This window comes from Saccopteryx leptura, chromosome 1, assembly GCF_036850995.1.
Source record: "Saccopteryx leptura isolate mSacLep1 chromosome 1, mSacLep1_pri_phased_curated, whole genome shotgun sequence".
In the NCBI taxonomy this organism is placed as follows: Eukaryota; Metazoa; Chordata; class Mammalia; order Chiroptera; family Emballonuridae; genus Saccopteryx; species Saccopteryx leptura.
In genome coordinates, this window is record NC_089503.1 from 6,944,092 (window position 1) to 6,961,000 (window position 16,909).

Below are 16,909 nucleotides of genomic sequence, written 5' to 3' on the forward strand. Positions count from 1 at the left end.
CGGGATATGCCCCATGCAGCCCCTGCTCCCTGAAGAGGTCAAGCCTGGCCTGGTGGTCTGCACTGCCCTAACAGCAGGCCACCAGGGCTCTGTCTGAAGGGGTAGGGAGCTGTGCAGGTACCCCCCTGACCTGGTAGTCAGGAGGGGCCTTACCCACACTCACTCCCCCTGTCCTCCCCAAGCAGTACCAACCGTCACCTACCTTGATCATGTCTGAGCTGCCCTTGTCACTGAGACTCTCCACAAAGGTCTCCAGGGGGTAGCTGAGCCCTGGCACCAATAAGGGGACCTAAGTTTGAAGACAAAGAGGAAAGAAAATCAGCCCTCATGCCAGAGGAAACCCTTCACTCTGTGGGAGATTTCCCGGAGGCAGAGACAGGCCCCTGTAGCTGCTGCAGGAGTGGCTGTGAAGCAGGGTGGGCTCTGGGACCCCCCAGCACCCACAGGCTTTTGGGAGGGGCACAGGAGGGTGGGCATGGCCTTTCTCCCAGCACGTGCTGCGTGTGTCTGAGACCTCCCGCAGGCGAGGAGTAAGACACCTGAGGCAGGACTCGGGCACTCTCCCGAGAGGCCCTGGCTGTGTCCTAGCCTGACATCTGGCTGCAGGCCCCTGCCAGCCCTCACCTCTGACCTGGCGGAGGCTCTGTGGGCATTTAATCAGCCCCCACCCCGCCTTTCCCACTCCAGGTCTAGGGAGGCAGGTCAAATACCTTGAAGAAGGCCCGAGGCAGGGCATAGAGCACCTCGTTGTACAGGAAGCAGACCAGCAGCCCCAGGATGGGGCGGGCCGCGGACGTGTTCTGCAGGTGAAGTGTGAGCTTAAAGGTGGGGCCCAGGCCCTGAACCTATGGGGAGGGTGGAGTGGTAGAGAAAGCCCTTAGGACCTAGTGGCCTTGGGCACAGAGTATGATATACCCTGGCCCTGCCTGCCTCCTCATCAATGACCTGGAGTCACCCTACTCCCACTGTTCTAATGCAATGCTCGTCTGCCCCTCAAAAGGCACAGAAGTCGGAAGGCTGGCTCCGGTGGGTACAGGGATCAGCAAAGGCCCAGGGAGGAGAAGGGAGTTCATAGAGGCCACTCAACAAGTTGGTCAGAGGCACAGCCAGCCTTGAGACACGCCCCAGCTCCCACCTGTGTGCTCACCAGCGTCCCTGCCCCTCTTCCCGGGGCCTGACCCACCTCCCTCTCACTCTATGGTAGCCACAACGATTTCAGTTCCCTCCCTCTTACCCCTAGTTGCTCTATAGCTTCTTCCTGTCTATCTCTTCCAGTTTCTTTAGGGAAAGAGAAATCAGAAACCCAGTTGGGACAGATGGCACACCCTTGGGACCCATTTCGAGCTGGCTGGAGCCCTGATGACCTTGAAGCCACAGTGTCTGAGTTTTGGGCTCCTCTCCCTCCTTGTGCCCGTGCCAGCCTCAGGATGGCCCTCCCCTGTACTGGGCAGTCCTGACACCATGGGCTGCCTACAGTCACTGAAACGAACAGCTTTCTTCCCTGGACTACAGTGGGAAGTGTCCCTTGGGGCTCCTGTGGAGAAACGTCCCAAGGTGACTACTTGTCGTGCCCTGCCCCCAGTCTGGGGGCTTGTCTGAGGCACAGCCTGGAATGAGGGTCCCTTTGTGGCTCGTTGTGGGGAGGAGGCAGCACAGAAGCTGAGCGTGCTCTCTCACAAAGGAGGACATAGAACTTGGCCTCTGGGCCTGTGGGAAAGTGAGAAGGGGGGCATGGGACCTTGGCTTGGAATTGGCTCTGGGGCTAAAGGGTTCCCCGCCACCCCTGACCTCTGCCCCTCTGACCCTGAGGCTGCTGACCCCCCCACCCCACACCTGGGTGCTCACCACAGCATGGAGCTTGAGCGGCTCCCGGGCTGTGGCAGACACGGGGCTCAGGCTGGACTCCAGGGCCTGCACGTAGGCACGGGCAGCCCGGAGACGCAGCAGGTAGAGGTCGGTTTGGAAGGTCCTGTGCATGGCTGAGAAGAGAGACATAAAGGGCTGAGGCTGGGAGTCGGGGACTGGGTGAGGACAGTGCAGAGGAAGGTGCAGCGGGCAGGGAATGCAGAGGCCGGGAATGTGGGAAAGAGGGAGGGCTGAGGTCCAGCAGTCCAGCCTGCTGATGACACTGGATGCTGGACCTCTCCCTGCTTCCTCCTCCCGGTTCTCCTCCCACCTCACTGCCTGCACAATCTCAATGTCCTTTCTTTCACCATAAAGACTGGTGTTCCCTTGAGTCTTGTCCTTGGTCTTCTCCTGCTCTGTCTTCCTCCCCTGGACAATCCATGTCCTTCCCTGGCCGTGACCACCCCAAAGAACAACAACTGTGTGTTTGGACGGTAGGGACTGTGACTACTGGGTCTGCAGTACCCACTTCAGGGCCTGGCCTGTGTCCACACTTCACACAGCACTGCCAGCAGCTCAGCCCCTGGGACGGGCTCCTGCTTCTACATACCTAATTGTCACCTGCACCTGGACATCCCATCAACACCAGAAATTCAATAATGCAGAAGCCAAGCTCATTTCCCTGCTTCCACGCTGCATCCCAGCCATCAAGTCACCCAGATACACCCCTCACGTCCGATCATTTGTCAAGATGGAATGACTTGTCCGCAAAGCCATCTCCAGGGCCCTCCCCCTCCCCTCCACCCCTGCGGTCATTCCTTCCATTTAGTACCTTGGTCTGCCAGTCTACCCTTGACTTTATTTATGAGGTGCTTTTTGCCATTTAGAAGTTTTATATCTTTATGTTATCTGATCTATTCATCTTTCCTTTTCCTCTAGTACTTTTACAGTTTATTTTTTAATTTACCCAGAATTAATTTTTGTGTTTAGTATGAGGTAGAGGTCTAATTTTTTTCCTAGAAGCAAATTGTCCTAATTACGTTTTGTGGACAATCTCTCCTTTTCCCACTAACTTGAAACACATCTTTAACTTATACTGACTTTCCACATGTACAAGGGTCTGTTTCTGGACTTCCTAAATGTGCCAATGGTCTGTATCAATTTCTGTATTGATACCACAGCTGCAAATTCCTACAGCTTCACTGTTCATTCCAGTGACAGCAAGGTCCCTTCATTTTTTTTGTATTTTTCTGAAGCTGGAAACGGGGAGAGACAGTCAGACAGACTCCCGCATGTGCCCGACCGGGATCCACCCGGCACGCCCACCAGGGGCAACGCTCTGCCGCTACCAGAGCCACTCCAGCGCCTGGGGCAGAGGCCAAGGAGCCATCCCCAGCACCCGGGCCATCTTTTGCTCTAATGGAGCCTTGGCTGTGGGAGGGGAAGAGAGAGACAGAGAGGAAGGAGGGGGGGTGGAGAAGCAAATGGGCGCTTCTCCTGTGTGCCCTGGCCGGGAATCGAACCCGGGTCCCCCGCACGCCAGGCCGACGCTCTACCGCTGAGCCAACCGGCCAGGGCCCCTTCATTTTTATTTCCCCCAAATTTCTTAGATTTACTCTTAGAATTAATTGGTCAAGTCCTCAAAATAAATCCCAAGAGGACTGAACTGTCACTTTGCTATGTCTAATTTTAGAAGCTGTTTATTAATCTTCAGCATTACAGTAGATCTTGCCCCCTGAGACTTGGGAAATTTTATAATTTCAGGTGGGCTTTTATGCTTTTGAAAGCAGTTTTATAATTTCCTTTATTATAAGACTTTGTACATTCTTCTTAAGTTGATTTCTAGGGATTTTCTTGCTATTGTGAATGGATATTTTCTACGATATTTTCCAACTGCCTACTGTTGGTATACACGAACACTATTGATTTTTGAATATTTTACATTTGGTCACCTTAGAGAACTTCCTACTTATTTCTCTGATATATCAATTGCTTTTCTTAGGTTCTCTAGGCTATAAGCCTGTTAGTTATTTTCTTTATCTTGTAATTTACCTTTAACCTGAAGGAAGATCCCTTTAAAAATTTTTTTTAATTAATTTTAGCAAGAGAGGAAGGGAGGAACAGAGGGAGACAGGAACATCAATCTGCTCCTGTATGTGCCCTGACCAGGGATCAAACCAGCAACCTCTGTGTTTGGAATGATGCTCTAACTAACCAAGCTATCCAGCCAGGGCAGAAGATCCCTTTTTGACAGAGCTGGTTGAGTTACTGTATTTTTCTGCTTCGCAGCTTTCCCAGCTCCAACTACCTAAATTAAACACACACATCTTAGCCTTGCATCCCAGGCCCCTTCAAAGCGGGCTCTGACCTGCCTCTCCGGCCTCCCCTCAGGCCACTCGGCTTCCTGCACCGCACCCACAGCTGCATGGCCCATGTGCCCGAGTCCAGCCTCTGCCTGCACCGCCCTCCCCTCTCCGGCTGGTGGACTTGCAGTCATCTTTCAGGGCACTCACTCTTGCAGAAACCTTTCCTATAGCTGTCCTGCAACATGAAGGTAGCAAGGCAGAATGAGTTCCTGAGGTAGGCACTAATCTAAGGCGCCTGGCACGAGGCCTGACATAATCTGGCACTGAATGAATAAATGAGCAGGAAAATGAAATAGGAGAACGAGGAACCTTGGTCAAACTCGACTTCTTTCACAAGAATTCCTGTACCTAGAAGTGACCACTCCCTCCTCTGGACTCCAAGGGCTCGCGGCCTCCCCACAGCACCTTCCAGCTGAGGAACGGGTATTTGTAGGCAGGGTGTACCTCCTGGACTGTTCTTGGGCTAGCAGAGGCACAAACTGGTCCAGCTGACCCGGGTCTCCCCACTGCTCAGGGCCCCCGCCAGCACCCACCCAGCACCTGCTACCTCACAAGAGGGGAGGAAGAGCCTGAGCCTGGCCGGAGTCTCACCGGTGCCAGCTTCCCGCTCTCGCAGAGTCTGATCCACATAAAGCCGGGTCTTGCGGGGTACGTTGAGTCTTGTGCCCTGGGCTGATGGGGGGCCCACCTCACCTACCCCCTCCACAAACACTGCTGTCCGCTTCAGGATCTTGATCATCAGGCCCCCGCCTAGGGAAGTGTACAGACAGAAACAGAGTTGTCCTCCCCAGTTACACCAGATATTCCAATCTTTCTTCCCCAATCTGCCTCGTGTGGACTCATTTCTGTACATGTCTGTCTTGCTGCCGAGACTGAGTTTCTGGAAGAATGAAGTTTGCCTAAATAATCTCCTACCATGAATTACTTAACTCGTTTCACAGTCATCTATCTGCTGAGTACTGTGATATTCTCAGCACTGTGGCAGGCGCAGGGGATCCTGGGTGAAGTGGGGAACAATCCAGCTCAGGGCCTGGCCCCTAAGTCACAATGTCAAACTGCTGATGAGCTGTCTCCAGTGTCTTTCAACACCCAGGTCCTCCCGGGCCTCCCGCCCACCTCCTCCTCCTCCCAGGATCCAGCCTGCCCCCTTGACTCCCAACCTGAAATCCCTGGGCAGGTCTGACTCCCCTTACCTCGCATAGTCATGATGAGGGTGTTATCTTCGTGCCCGTAGCGGCCAAAGCAAAGGCTGGTTACTGCATCCTGCAGTGGAGACACTAGTTTGTTTGGGAAAATATCTCGGAGAGGAGAGCAAGACCAGGGGTGGAAGGGTAAGGCTGCGGGATCCCAGATGAACTGGGTGAGATGTGAGGTGAGGCTCAGGGCAATGCTGCCTCTGAAACTCCTCCTCTCTTTCTAACCTCCCTGCCAACCTCACGGCCAGGGGCACAAGTCCAGATTAAACACCACTGGGCTTTGGGGTCAGCTTCCTAACAGACTGCCCAGCCTAATCTTTCTCCAAGTCAGCCCTTCACACTGATGCCTTGCAAAAAACACAAACACGATGCTGATTCTCTTTCAGAAAACCACCACAGCTTCTGTCCTCCCTGTCCCTTCCCGCCCTGACTCTGACCTGCCTTCCTGTCAGTTCTCTGCCCTCCACCTTTTCTCAACCCACATGCACCTACCCTCCCAGCAGCCTGCTTTCAAATCGTCTGTTGTGACACAGGACACTTTAGACATACAAACACATAAAAGTTACACGTGATATATACTGAACTTTTTTTTTATGTTGCTGGTTGCAACCCATTAAATTGATTTGAGTGTTTGAAAAACTGGTCCAAACTCATCAAACTACCTGGGTTCCTTACACAGGGACAGTCATGCTGCTCAGCCTTTTTTTATGCTGTTCCCTGTCTGGAATGTTGTTCCTCCATTTACCATTTGGCAAACTGCTTTGAGGCCCAGGTGAATTGTCACTTGCTCCATGAAGTGTCCCGTGAGTCCCGTCCCCATTTATCTGCTGCCCTGTACTTTTTTAGCATTTTGCTTCTGTCTGCCTGGTATTTGAATTAGCTGTCTTTGGCTTGCTTTCACCTTGGATATTAAGCTAATTTAGTCATCATTTTAATCCCCCAATACAATGAGTTGTGCATACGAGGTACTCAACAGGTTTTTGAAATGCATTAAGTCAAGGGCAGTGGATGGAGTGGAATCAGGAAGTAGCTGAGCAGCCCAAGGGGTGGGAGTGGGGCACGGAGTCAGCAGCTCACCGGGGTGCGGATCACGTTGAGCAGTGCCTTGTTGTGGTAGATGCGGACTTCCCTATTGGCTAGCCCAGCCATGACAGCCTGCAGGCCCCGAGAGGGCTGCTCTAGGAGGTTCATGGTCAAGATGGCTGCCGGCATCTGCACTGTCCACAGCCTCTTGCCCTGGCAGGGAACAGTCAAGCAGCTGCAGGGGGCCCAGAGGTTAAAATGGAAAGAGGGGTAGCTGGAACTGCGGGCGAGGGAGCGCCAGAAAGGCTTGACTGCTAAGGGGGGACCTGGGAGACATGTGGGGGTGGGTGGGGGGTGCTCGCCTGGAGGCCACACCTTGTGGGTGAAACCATGCAGACTGTCTTGGGTGCTGCCCACCACCAGGACCTCGTGCACTCGTACAAGACCCACAGGCTGGGCATTCAGCTCGATGCAGTACTTGGGGCTCTTGGAGTCTCTGTGGAGGAGACAGACTCTCCCAGCCCAGAGAAACCCTCCTTCCTCCCCTGGTTCACCCTCCTCTTTCTGAGCCCCAGACTATCCTAGAAGGAACCTTGGCTCCGAAGCAGATGACCACAATATTATTTCTACCTGTAGCACTTACTAGCCGTGTGACCTTGAAATAACATGAAGTGTGTTCTCCTTCTGGTCTTGCCCCTACTTTTATGACAGTAATCTGCTGATATTAACAGTTCACAGTGCGTGAAGCTAGACGAAGTGCTAGTGGACTTAGGCAGTTTAGTAATTTATCAGAAAGGTACAAGCAGCCGCTCTGTATAAAGGCACATTTCCAGACCTCTGAATCTTATTTTGTCTGTCAATACCTTATACAATGCTTAAGTAGGTGCTCAAAAACATTTCTGAATTAAAAAAATGAATGTTGTAAAAAATATCAAACTACTGCACTGGGAAGTGTCACATCCCTATATAAAGCAATATAGTGGATAACAGACTATTTTTATTTCTTCTGATCTCGAACTGCAATGCTCAATGTTCCAGCCACCTAGCTCGGACTCTCACACAAGCCTTCAGAGACCCTATGTGCTCTTGGGGTCAGCCCTATAGGAACTTCTCAGCTCTTTCCATTCCCAAAATCCAGCCTCAAACCCCCTGCTCATCTTGCAACCCCCTGAAACCAGCAGGTATCTGAGATGGTCCTCCCGGCCCCCAAGACCACGTGCGGCTACCTCCTCAGGATATAGATGTTCCCATTGCGGCAGGCGGCAGCAAGCCGGAACTCTATATTGAACTGGCCAGAAACCTCCAGGAAGACGGGGACGCTGGGTAGGCTCATCTGCAAAGAAGAGGCTCAAACATCCAAATTTCTTTGGGGCCCCAGATCCTCCCTACCTTGAGGGAGCCTCCTCTTTCAAATTGGTTCCCTGTCTGGAGTCCCAACTTTCTCCCTCACACCCTGTGGGGCAGTTAAACTTGTAGGGTTTTTCTGGAGGGAAACTTGGCAACATGCAGCAAAAGCTTTGAGTAAATTATGCCACTGCTAGAAATGCATCCTAAAGAAATATTGATAAGCATGTGAAGATGTTTGGGTAAGAAAGCCTACTGCAGAGGTGTTAATAGTGAAAATGGAAACAACGTAAACATACAATAGGTGACAGGGTAAGTAAACTGCGGTACATCTATAAAATGGGTAACTGTTTTTAAAAAAATTTTATTTGTTGATGCTAAAGAGGGAGGAAAGGAGAGAGACAAAAGGAACATCAATCTGTTCTTGTATGTGCCCTGACTGGGGATTCAACCAGCAACCTCTGAGCATTGGGACGATGCTCTAACCAACCAAGCTATCCGGCCAGAGTGATATATAGGCTGGAAAAGACATTGATGAGCTACTACTATGTGAAAGGAGCAAGTTACATGACCCTCTACCCCAGCGGTTCTCAACCTGTGGGACCTCGGCGGGGGTCGAACGACCAAAACACAGGGGTCGCCTTCCTGTGTTTTGGTCGTTCAACCCCCGCCGGGGTCAAGACCCACAGGTTGAGAACCGCTGCTCTACCCCAAGGCTGTTTTTGTAAATATATATGTGTGTGTGTGTGTGTGTGTGTGTGTATACATATATATATTTACATGTATGTATATAAATATATACAAATATATGTGTAAATATATAAATATACGTGTAAATATATATATGTAAATATTTATATATATCGTTATATATCTGTGTCTTAAATATGAAAATGTCAGGAAAGACATATGATGAAACTTTAATAGATATCTGTGCGTGGTGGAATTTTTGAATATTTTTTCTTTATACGTATCTATATTTTATAATTTTTCTACAATGAACTTGTTTGACCAAGAACGGGGAGCAGGAGATGTGAGGGAACAGAGGAAGGGACTGCAGCCTGGGCCTGAGGTGTGCCGAGTCAGGCCCCACACTGACCGTGGCCAAAATGACGAAGGCCTCCGGGTCCAGCACCAGGAGCTCCTTGTTCTCCGTGCCCACCACCAGGCAGGACACAGCATCCTTGTCGGCCAGATTCTTCTTTAAGGTGGTCATGGTGGTGATGACTGTCTGCAGAAGGAAGGCAGGGGTCACCCGGGGATCCCCGCACACCATTCCCCCCAGTCACAGCCCAGACAACACAGGAGGGAAGAAAGAGGATAAAACAGGAGGAAGAGTAGCAGAGATGCACAAGATGATTTATGTACAAAGGTGTTTATTACAACAACCCTAACCTTCTAAAAAGAGGATTGTCTAAGCCAATTATGAACTATCCATTTGATCCTAAACTATGCAGTCATTTTAAAATATCACTTTTTAAAAGAAGATTCAATGATAGGGAGAATACTCCTAATGCATTAAGAGAAAAAAATAGGCAAAAAGTGAGATTAGTATAATCCCAGTTTTAAAAATATATGAATAGAAAAACGTGCTGAAAGGCTAAACCCTTAAATACAAACACTGGTTATCTTTGGACAATGAGATCACAGGCAAGATTTAATTAAAAAAAAATTTTATTTTAGTGAGAAGAGGGGAGGCAGAGACAGACTCCCGCATGTGCCCTGACTGAGATCCACCCGGCAAGCCCACTAGGGGGAGACGCTCTGCCTGTCTGGGCCCTTGCTTCGTGCAACCAGAGCCACTTTTAGCGCCTGAGGCAGAGGCCATGGAGCCATCCTCAGCCCTCAGGGCCAACTCGCTCTAATCAAGCCATGGCTGCAGGAGGAGAAGAGAGAGAAAAAGAGAGAAGTGAGAGGCAGGGGGGTGGAGAAGCAGATGGGTGCTGCTCCTGTCTGCCCTAACTGGGAATTGAACCCGGGACTTCCACATGCCACTCTACAACTAAGCCAACTGGCCAGGGCCAAGGTTTAATTTCTTCATTGTGCTTTTCTGTAATTTTTACAGTGGGCACATGTTCCTTTTGTAATTGTGATTGGAGAGAGAACAAAACAGATGGAGATGACCCTTTTATAGGAATTTCTCCTATGGAAATAATTTAGCAGGGCCAAAATGTTTCTATGGATAAAAGTGGTTCATTGTGTGATCATCTTTAAGATTAACAGAGGAATTTCTCAATGCCAAGTGGAAGGAGAAAGGTTACAGAAGTATGGAACTTAGTGGATCCCAATCATGTAACTATGATACACACCCGGAGAGATTGATTTCCCACCCCCAAAATACATCTTTTGAACAATTAACCCACTTTCTGATTTTAGAAGTAGTTAAAGATATTAACAACTGTAGATCTGAGCTGCTGATCAGCAGGAGAGAACAATGTTTCTCACAGAACTGGTTTAAGACGAGCCAAAAGCTGAGGACTGTGTTGATCAACATGTCTGGCTCAAGCAACCTCCACAGGAAGTGGATGGTTCCCAAGAGGCTTTCTAAAACGCAGGCAACAGCTTTGGAAGTCTGTCCCTGGACTAAGGTCAGGAACCATTAGAGGTCCTCAGTGATGGATTCATCAATAAAGCCATTACAATTATAACCAAGAAAAAAAAATACTAGTGAATAAAAGGGACACATTTCCAATGACCTGCGAGTAGTTATAGTATAAACCCTGAATGAAATAGTGACTAATCAATGAAATAATCAAGGAGCCACTAAAAATGGAGTTCTTAAAGACTATTTAAAGAAGGTGACGGAGGACAATCTGACTTTGGGTGATGGGGATGCAACATAATTGAATGACAAGATGACCTGAACATATTTTCTTTGAATATATGTACCCTGATTTATTGATGTCACCGCATTAAAAATTAATAAAAATTAAAAAAAAAGACTATTTAATACTCAAGATATAATGTTATATATACTCAAGGGAAGGAGGATATAAAAGCATATTTATGAAGGAAATGAACCAAAACAATAAGAATGAGAACCTCTGGGTAGTGAGATTGTAGTCATTTGTATTTCTCCTTTATACTTCTCTTTATTTTCCAAATTTTCTCTAATGAGAATATATTACCTTTACCCTCAAGACAATAAAAGTTCTCTCAAGTTATATAACTCTAGGTCAATTAAAAGTTGTCACTGTTGACTGGAAATGCAGAAGGCCCTGAAGCTTTGTGACCCTACCTGTGTGGCATGAACTGGAAGGGAAACTGCAAAGTGAAACTAGTTAGTGTGACTGTAGGATTTACCGCTGATATTACATGGTTTAAAAAATTACCCATTTATTTATTTATTTATTTTTTGAAGTTGGAAACGGGGAGGCAGTCAGACAGACTCCTGCATGCGCCCAACCGGGATCCAACCAGCATGCCCACCAGGGGGTGATGCTCTGCCCATCTGGGGTGTTGCTCTGTTGCAACCAGAGCTATTCTAGCACCTGAGGCAGAGGCCATGGAGCCATCCTCAATGCCCAGGCCAACTTTTTGCTCCAATGGAGCCTTGGCTGTGGGAGGGGAAGAGAGAGACAGAGAGGAAGGAGAGGGGGAGGGGTGGAGCAGATGGGTGCTTCTCCTGTGTGCCCTGGCCGGGAATCGAACCCTGGACTCAGGCACGCCAGGCCGATGCTCTACCACTGAGCCAACCAGCCAGGGCCCTACCCATATCTTTTATAGGGAAATGAAACAAAGGGGCATTACCTGACGTTTGATGCCCTTTGACTTATGCTGGTTCACAAATGCCTCCATTTCACTGAGCTCCAGCTGCAGAAACCTAGACAGAGAACAGGGTCTGCACGGCCGAGCCCGGGGGTCCTCCACAGCCACTCCCTTCCCCCTGCAGCTTCCACAGACCTGGCCCTTCGGAGGGCCCTCACCTGAGTGACTGTACAGACAAAGGCACCTCCGCCTTCTCCCTGCAAGGAGAAGGGCAATCACGGCAGATTTGGCTGAGGAACAGGGCCCTGGGGTCGACCAGGATCCCTGGGATAAAGAGTTGGGGAGGCAGGAGGGGTGGGAGGCACAGGAAGGGAAAGGTGGGCTCTCACCGGATGCTCTCTAGCATCTCCTTCAGGGTCAAGGGGTCGATCCTGTCCTGTGACAGCAAGGGAAGAAGGTAAAACCTGGAGGCTCCTGAGCCAGCCAGAGAATGAGGATGGCCCAGTGGCTGCCATCTTTGCCTTCTTGCCCCATCCCCCACACCATTTACCTCCTTGGCCTGGTTCCAAAGATCTTGCTCCAGGGTGTTCAAAGGCAACTGGGGCAGGCTGAACTTGAAGTAGGGTGTAAGATTCTTATACACATACACACAAGGGCCCAGAGCGAGTGCCAGAACTGGTGTCCCAGGGTTGTGCTGATCCATGAGGAAGGTGGCAGCAGCGGCCGGTAGCGCAGGTAGTGGGCTGTCACTCAGTACACTGTATCCTTTGAGCACCTTCAGGTGGGACTGCCGCCCACCTGGGCCAAGGTCCCCCACCACCAGCTGTAGAGAGATGCTGGCTTATTCTAGGTTCAGAGTCTAAAGACCTTTCAACTGACCTTTTCCTTGGGCTCAGTCTTTTTTTTTTTTTTTTACAGAGACAGAGAGAGTCAGAGAGAGGGATAGATAGGGACAGACAGGAACAGAGAGATGAGAAGCATCAATCGTTAGTTTTTCGTTGCACATTGCGACACCTTAGTTGTTCATTGATTGCTTTCTCATATGTGCCTTGACTGCAGGCCTTCAGCAGACCGAGTAACCCCTTGCTCGAGCCAGCAACCTTGGGTCCAAGCTGGTGAGCTTTGCTCAAACCAGATGAGCCCGCGCTCAAGCTGGCACCTCGGGGTCTCGAACCTGGGTCCTCTGCATCCCAGTCCAACGCTCTATCCACTGCACCACCACCTGGTCAGGCGGGCTCAGTCTTTTTATTGGTACATATTCATTCACTCCCATACCAGGGAAGCAAGGGGTGGGGTGGGGGGGATGTACAACAAATGCCTTATAATAAGGCTTACATGCTCTGTTACCTTGGGAAGTTGATTAAACTTCCTGAACCTCAGTTTTCCCACCTGCAAAATGGGAATATCTACTTCATGACACTGAAGTGAAAATCAAACAAGATCACGAATTACAGAACCCGGTGAGTACTCTTGCAGAGTAGGCAGCAGGTGTTTTCATTATTCATTCAGTAAACATTTCTTTAGAGCCCAGGCACTCACAGCGGCCGAGGCCAGTGGGGCACTGGGAACTTGTCTCTGGGCTTCTGAGGCCTGACTTCCGAATGGGAACAGAGCTAAGGAAGCAGAAGCAAGTACATAGAGTGGAACGTGCTCTGTGGACACAGAGACCAGAACCAAGCTCCTCAGTCTGGTCTTCACCTTCCAGCTCATCCTCCAAGCCACCGTGGCTGCCATGCAAGCCCACTCTCTGACTGAGGCCTTCCAGCCCTGTCTGGTCCAGTTCCCAACTTGTTTTCTATCACCTTCCCAGCCATGCCAGCCGGAATGGGGGCTGCCACAAAATGACTGGATGCTGAGCACTGACAGTGCGCCAGGAGCCACATAAAGAACTTCAGCGAATCCTCTCAACAACCTATGAGGTAGGTACTATTATTAGCCTCACCTCACAGATGAGGAAGCCATGGCTTCATCATGTTAGGTAAAAGTTACATAGTTGGTCAGTGAAAGAGCTGGGACTGGAACCTCAGTCGGTCTGAATCCCAAGCCAGTGGGATTAACTTATATTTACACTTATATTTACACATCTTAACTAATATTTTACACTGGCCCCAACTTTTAACTCCAAATTTACTCTTTCCAAACATGCTATGAACTTCCAAGCCTCTGTGCCTCTGCTTGTGATGTTGGGTTGTCTTCCCCTTCTTCTCTTCTGTTCCTTCTTGATATACTTCACTCATCCTTCACCTACTTCACATGTTACTGCCTCCTGGTGCCTCCAAGATAGGTTCCATTATTCTCTCTCTGGTGCTCCCATAATACTTTCCATATATCCTATTTTAGCATCCATTCATTCTCCACAAGTATTTATCAAGTACCCTAATTTGTGCCAGACACTGGGTTTGATGCTGGGAATCAACAGTAAATAAAAGTAGCTATTAAAAAAGCTATCACATGCCTGGCCAGGTGGTGGCGCAGTGGATAGAGCGTCAGACTGGGATGCGGAAGGACCCAGGTTCGAGACCCGGGGGTTGCCAGCTCGAGCATGGGCTCATCTGACTTGAGCAAAAAGCTCACTAGCATGGACCCAAAGTCACTGGCTCGAGCGGGGGGTTACTCAGTTTGCTGAAGGCCCGCGGTCATGGCACATATGAGAAAGCAATCAATGAACAACTACGGTGTCGCAACAAAAAACTGATGATTGATGCTTCTCATCTCTCTCCATTCCTGTCTGTCTGTCCCTATCTATCCCTCTATCTGACTCTCTGTCCCTGTAAAAAAAATAAATAAATAAAAAAATAAAAAATAAAAAAGCTATCACACCAAAGCATTTTACATTTCACCTTAGTCAGTGGGTCTGATTTCTCTACCCTTTGCTGCTGTAAACCCGATGCCCAGCACACACTAGGTACTCAGTCAGTATCACCGATGAATTAGGACGGTATCCATAACTCCTCCCAACTGTGTACTGATTCATGTCTGAGTTTAGTTCTGCACAATGCCTGATACACAGTAGAGGTTCACTGTATGCTTGTTGAATTGCTGAACGCTTCACAGATAGGAATTCTGGGGCAAAAGGCACCAAATCCTACTGCACCCTCCATGTAGGGTATGATTCCAGGGCTATCTTTTAGCTGCCCACCTGATATGCCCATTGTGGGTTTACTGCCCATGGCGAAGGTTAAGCTATAGTGGAACAAACACATAACCCGGATTCTGACAGATCCCGGTCTGCCACTTTTTACAAACTCAGTACACTTAGCCTCTCTGAATCTATTTTCCCATTATTAACAAAATGGGGGTCAATAATATTCATGTATATGGAAATGCCTCAAAGAGAGTCTAGTCCAGAAAGGGATACTCAATATATGTTAACTTCCTTTCTTTAGCTCAATACATTTTTCTTTCTTTTTTCTTTTTCTTTTTACTTTAAGAGGAGGGGAGATAGTGAGATAGACTCCCACATGCACCCTGACTGGGATCCACCCACAACCCTGTCTTGGGCCTATGCTCCAGTACCAAGTTATTTTTAGTGCCTGAAGCCAATATGCTTGGACCAACTGAGCCACCTCAGCGCCTGGGGACACGCTCAAACCAACTGAGCCACTGGCTGCAGGAGAAAAGGGAGAAAAGGGGTAGAGAAGCAGCTGGTCACTTCTCCTATATGCCCTCACTGGGAACTGAACCACTGGACCCAGGATGTCCATATGCTGGGCATATGGACTCTATCTGCTAAGCCACCAGCCAGGGCATATATTTTTCAACCTTTTAAATAACTGCGCCTTAAATTTTTTTACCTATTTCTTTATTTACATTTTATCTTTATATTTAAAATTAAATGAAAACATTATTATAGAAATTTTCAGTCACATACAAAAGTAGAGAGACTTGTATAATGAACCCCCAAATACCCATAATCCAGCTTTAATAATCATCAGCTCATGGCTAATCTTAAAATTTATGCCCTTTTGATAAACATAAAAGCCACTTCAATTCCCTTCTACTTCGACTCTAGATTCTAACACCTCACACCCAATTGAGGGATGTGCCTGCCTTCCAGCAAAGAATTATATCAAGTTAACAAAATTAAGAGGCTTTGTCTTAATAAACTCCTCAGCAGCAATTGTCGTTTACTTTCTGCAGTCTGTATTATGAAGTCTATGGGTTCTCTTCACCTTCCACATAAAAGTAAAATTTATACAAAGGTGCTTTTTCACAGTACTCATGAATTCCAGATTATGCGGAGCTTCTTTGGAGCCATCCATAAATCTCAATTCTGACATTTCATCCCCAATTCTCTTTCCGCTTGGGTGACATGCTTACCTTGTACTCCCCGTCCCCATGCAAATCTGCCAGCGCTGAAAAGCACAAAAGGGCCATAAGCCTGGAGCTCAGAATCTCAGAGGCTTCCTCACAGAGCCCTTATCCGCCATCTCCCCAGAATCAGAGGCTCCAGGTCCCAGAGACTCACCCATGCAGGCGGAAAAGGTGTGGATGTTGGCCACGGGGTCGTAGTGCGCATCCAGCCATTTCGAACTGGCCTCACTGCTGGGAGAGGAGGGAAAGAGTTGGGGTGTGAGTGCTAATGGAGGGGAAGAAAACTTTGGGGGAGGTGGTATCCGAGAGTGAGGTGCGTGGGGAGCTATGACAGGGGTGAGTCCAAGTCCAGGCTCCACCACAGGCGAGGTGAGAGGGTGGGAGAAGCAGAGCAAGGGGAGGGAGGGAGAGGAAGAAAAGGAGGGAGGGAAAACGGGAGTCTCTGCTTAGGCCTCAGTTTCCCAACTTGTTTAGAGCCCTTCAAGCAGAGCCAGTGCTGTTCAAGAACCGCAGGACCCCGGGACCAGGGCACCCTCTTGACATCTGTAGGAAAGGAGGCCTCGAGGACCCCGGCCTTCACCTCTCAGCTGTGCAGCTGTCGGAATCCGACGAAGACGCAGCAGCCATCTTCACAGGCGTCGCCCGGGCAACTGTGACCGCCGCAGTGCAACGGCCAAGAGCTCCGGGTTCCGGAAAGCCTGCGTACAAGGGTTCCGGGCGCGCAAATTTATGACCCGGACTTGAGAAACCCGCATGCTGAACGTACTAGCTTCTTTGCTGGGTTTCTGCCTGCTGAAGCGCAATCCTTCTTCTCAGCTTATATGATTTATTTTTGCTCCTTCCCAGGCGCAGCATCTGAGCCCTGTAATCTCTGGGTCAGCGGCAGGGAGCTTCGGCTTCAAGCCTGGAGAGGAGCCCTTCCAGTGTTTATGAGCAGCAAAAGTAACTCGTCTCCTTCTTCAGGTTGAAAAGGGGCCATATCTTTTCTCCCCGCTACACTAAAAGGTCCAGGCTCAGAAAAAAAAAAAATCACAAGGCTTGAGAGATTAAATTCTAGGATTCTGACTGAAGTTGAGGGTTTCCAGTTTTTAGGCTCCTAGAATATTCCAAAAT

The 16,909-nt window shown here is 49.2% G+C and overlaps 2 protein-coding genes across 3 annotated transcripts in view; one reads left to right on the forward strand and one right to left on the reverse strand.

Moving 5' to 3' along the window:
- Nucleotides 1-9,617, forward strand: part of ZDHHC24 (zinc finger DHHC-type containing 24) — a 22,977-nt gene extending 13,360 nt beyond the window's left edge. Inside the window, exon 4 of the mRNA XM_066357113.1 lies at nt 9,458-9,617. Coding sequence (XP_066213210.1) covers nt 9,458-9,504 — 47 coding nt within the window. The 3' untranslated portion in view covers nt 9,505-9,617. The remainder of the gene's footprint in view (nt 1-9,457) is intronic.
- The window catches only part of BBS1 (Bardet-Biedl syndrome 1), a 19,149-nt gene extending 2,543 nt beyond the window's left edge, over nt 1-16,606 (reverse strand). The window contains exons 1-16 of one of the 2 annotated variants that reach the window (XM_066351633.1): nt 16,377-16,606; nt 15,951-16,024; nt 15,803-15,837; nt 12,033-12,305; nt 11,872-11,918; nt 11,701-11,739; nt 11,525-11,597; nt 8,874-9,005; nt 7,657-7,763; nt 6,806-6,926; nt 6,485-6,643; nt 5,405-5,474; nt 4,803-4,961; nt 1,846-1,979; nt 711-845; nt 203-289 (exon numbers count right to left, since the gene is read on the reverse strand). In XM_066351633.1, the coding sequence (XP_066207730.1) occupies nt 203-289; nt 711-845; nt 1,846-1,979; nt 4,803-4,961; nt 5,405-5,474; nt 6,485-6,643; nt 6,806-6,926; nt 7,657-7,763; nt 8,874-9,005; nt 11,525-11,597; nt 11,701-11,739; nt 11,872-11,918; nt 12,033-12,305; nt 15,803-15,837; nt 15,951-16,024; nt 16,377-16,423 (1,692 nt within the window). In that variant the 5' untranslated portion in view covers nt 16,424-16,606. Of the gene's footprint in view, nt 1-202; nt 290-710; nt 846-1,845; nt 1,980-4,802; nt 4,962-5,404; nt 5,475-6,484; nt 6,644-6,805; nt 6,927-7,656; nt 7,764-8,873; nt 9,006-11,524; nt 11,598-11,700; nt 11,740-11,871; nt 11,919-12,032; nt 12,306-15,802; nt 15,838-15,950; nt 16,028-16,376 lie in introns of both variants that reach the window. The other variant, XM_066351565.1, reaches the window with a different exon arrangement.
- Nucleotides 16,607-16,909: the final 303 nt, after the last annotated feature.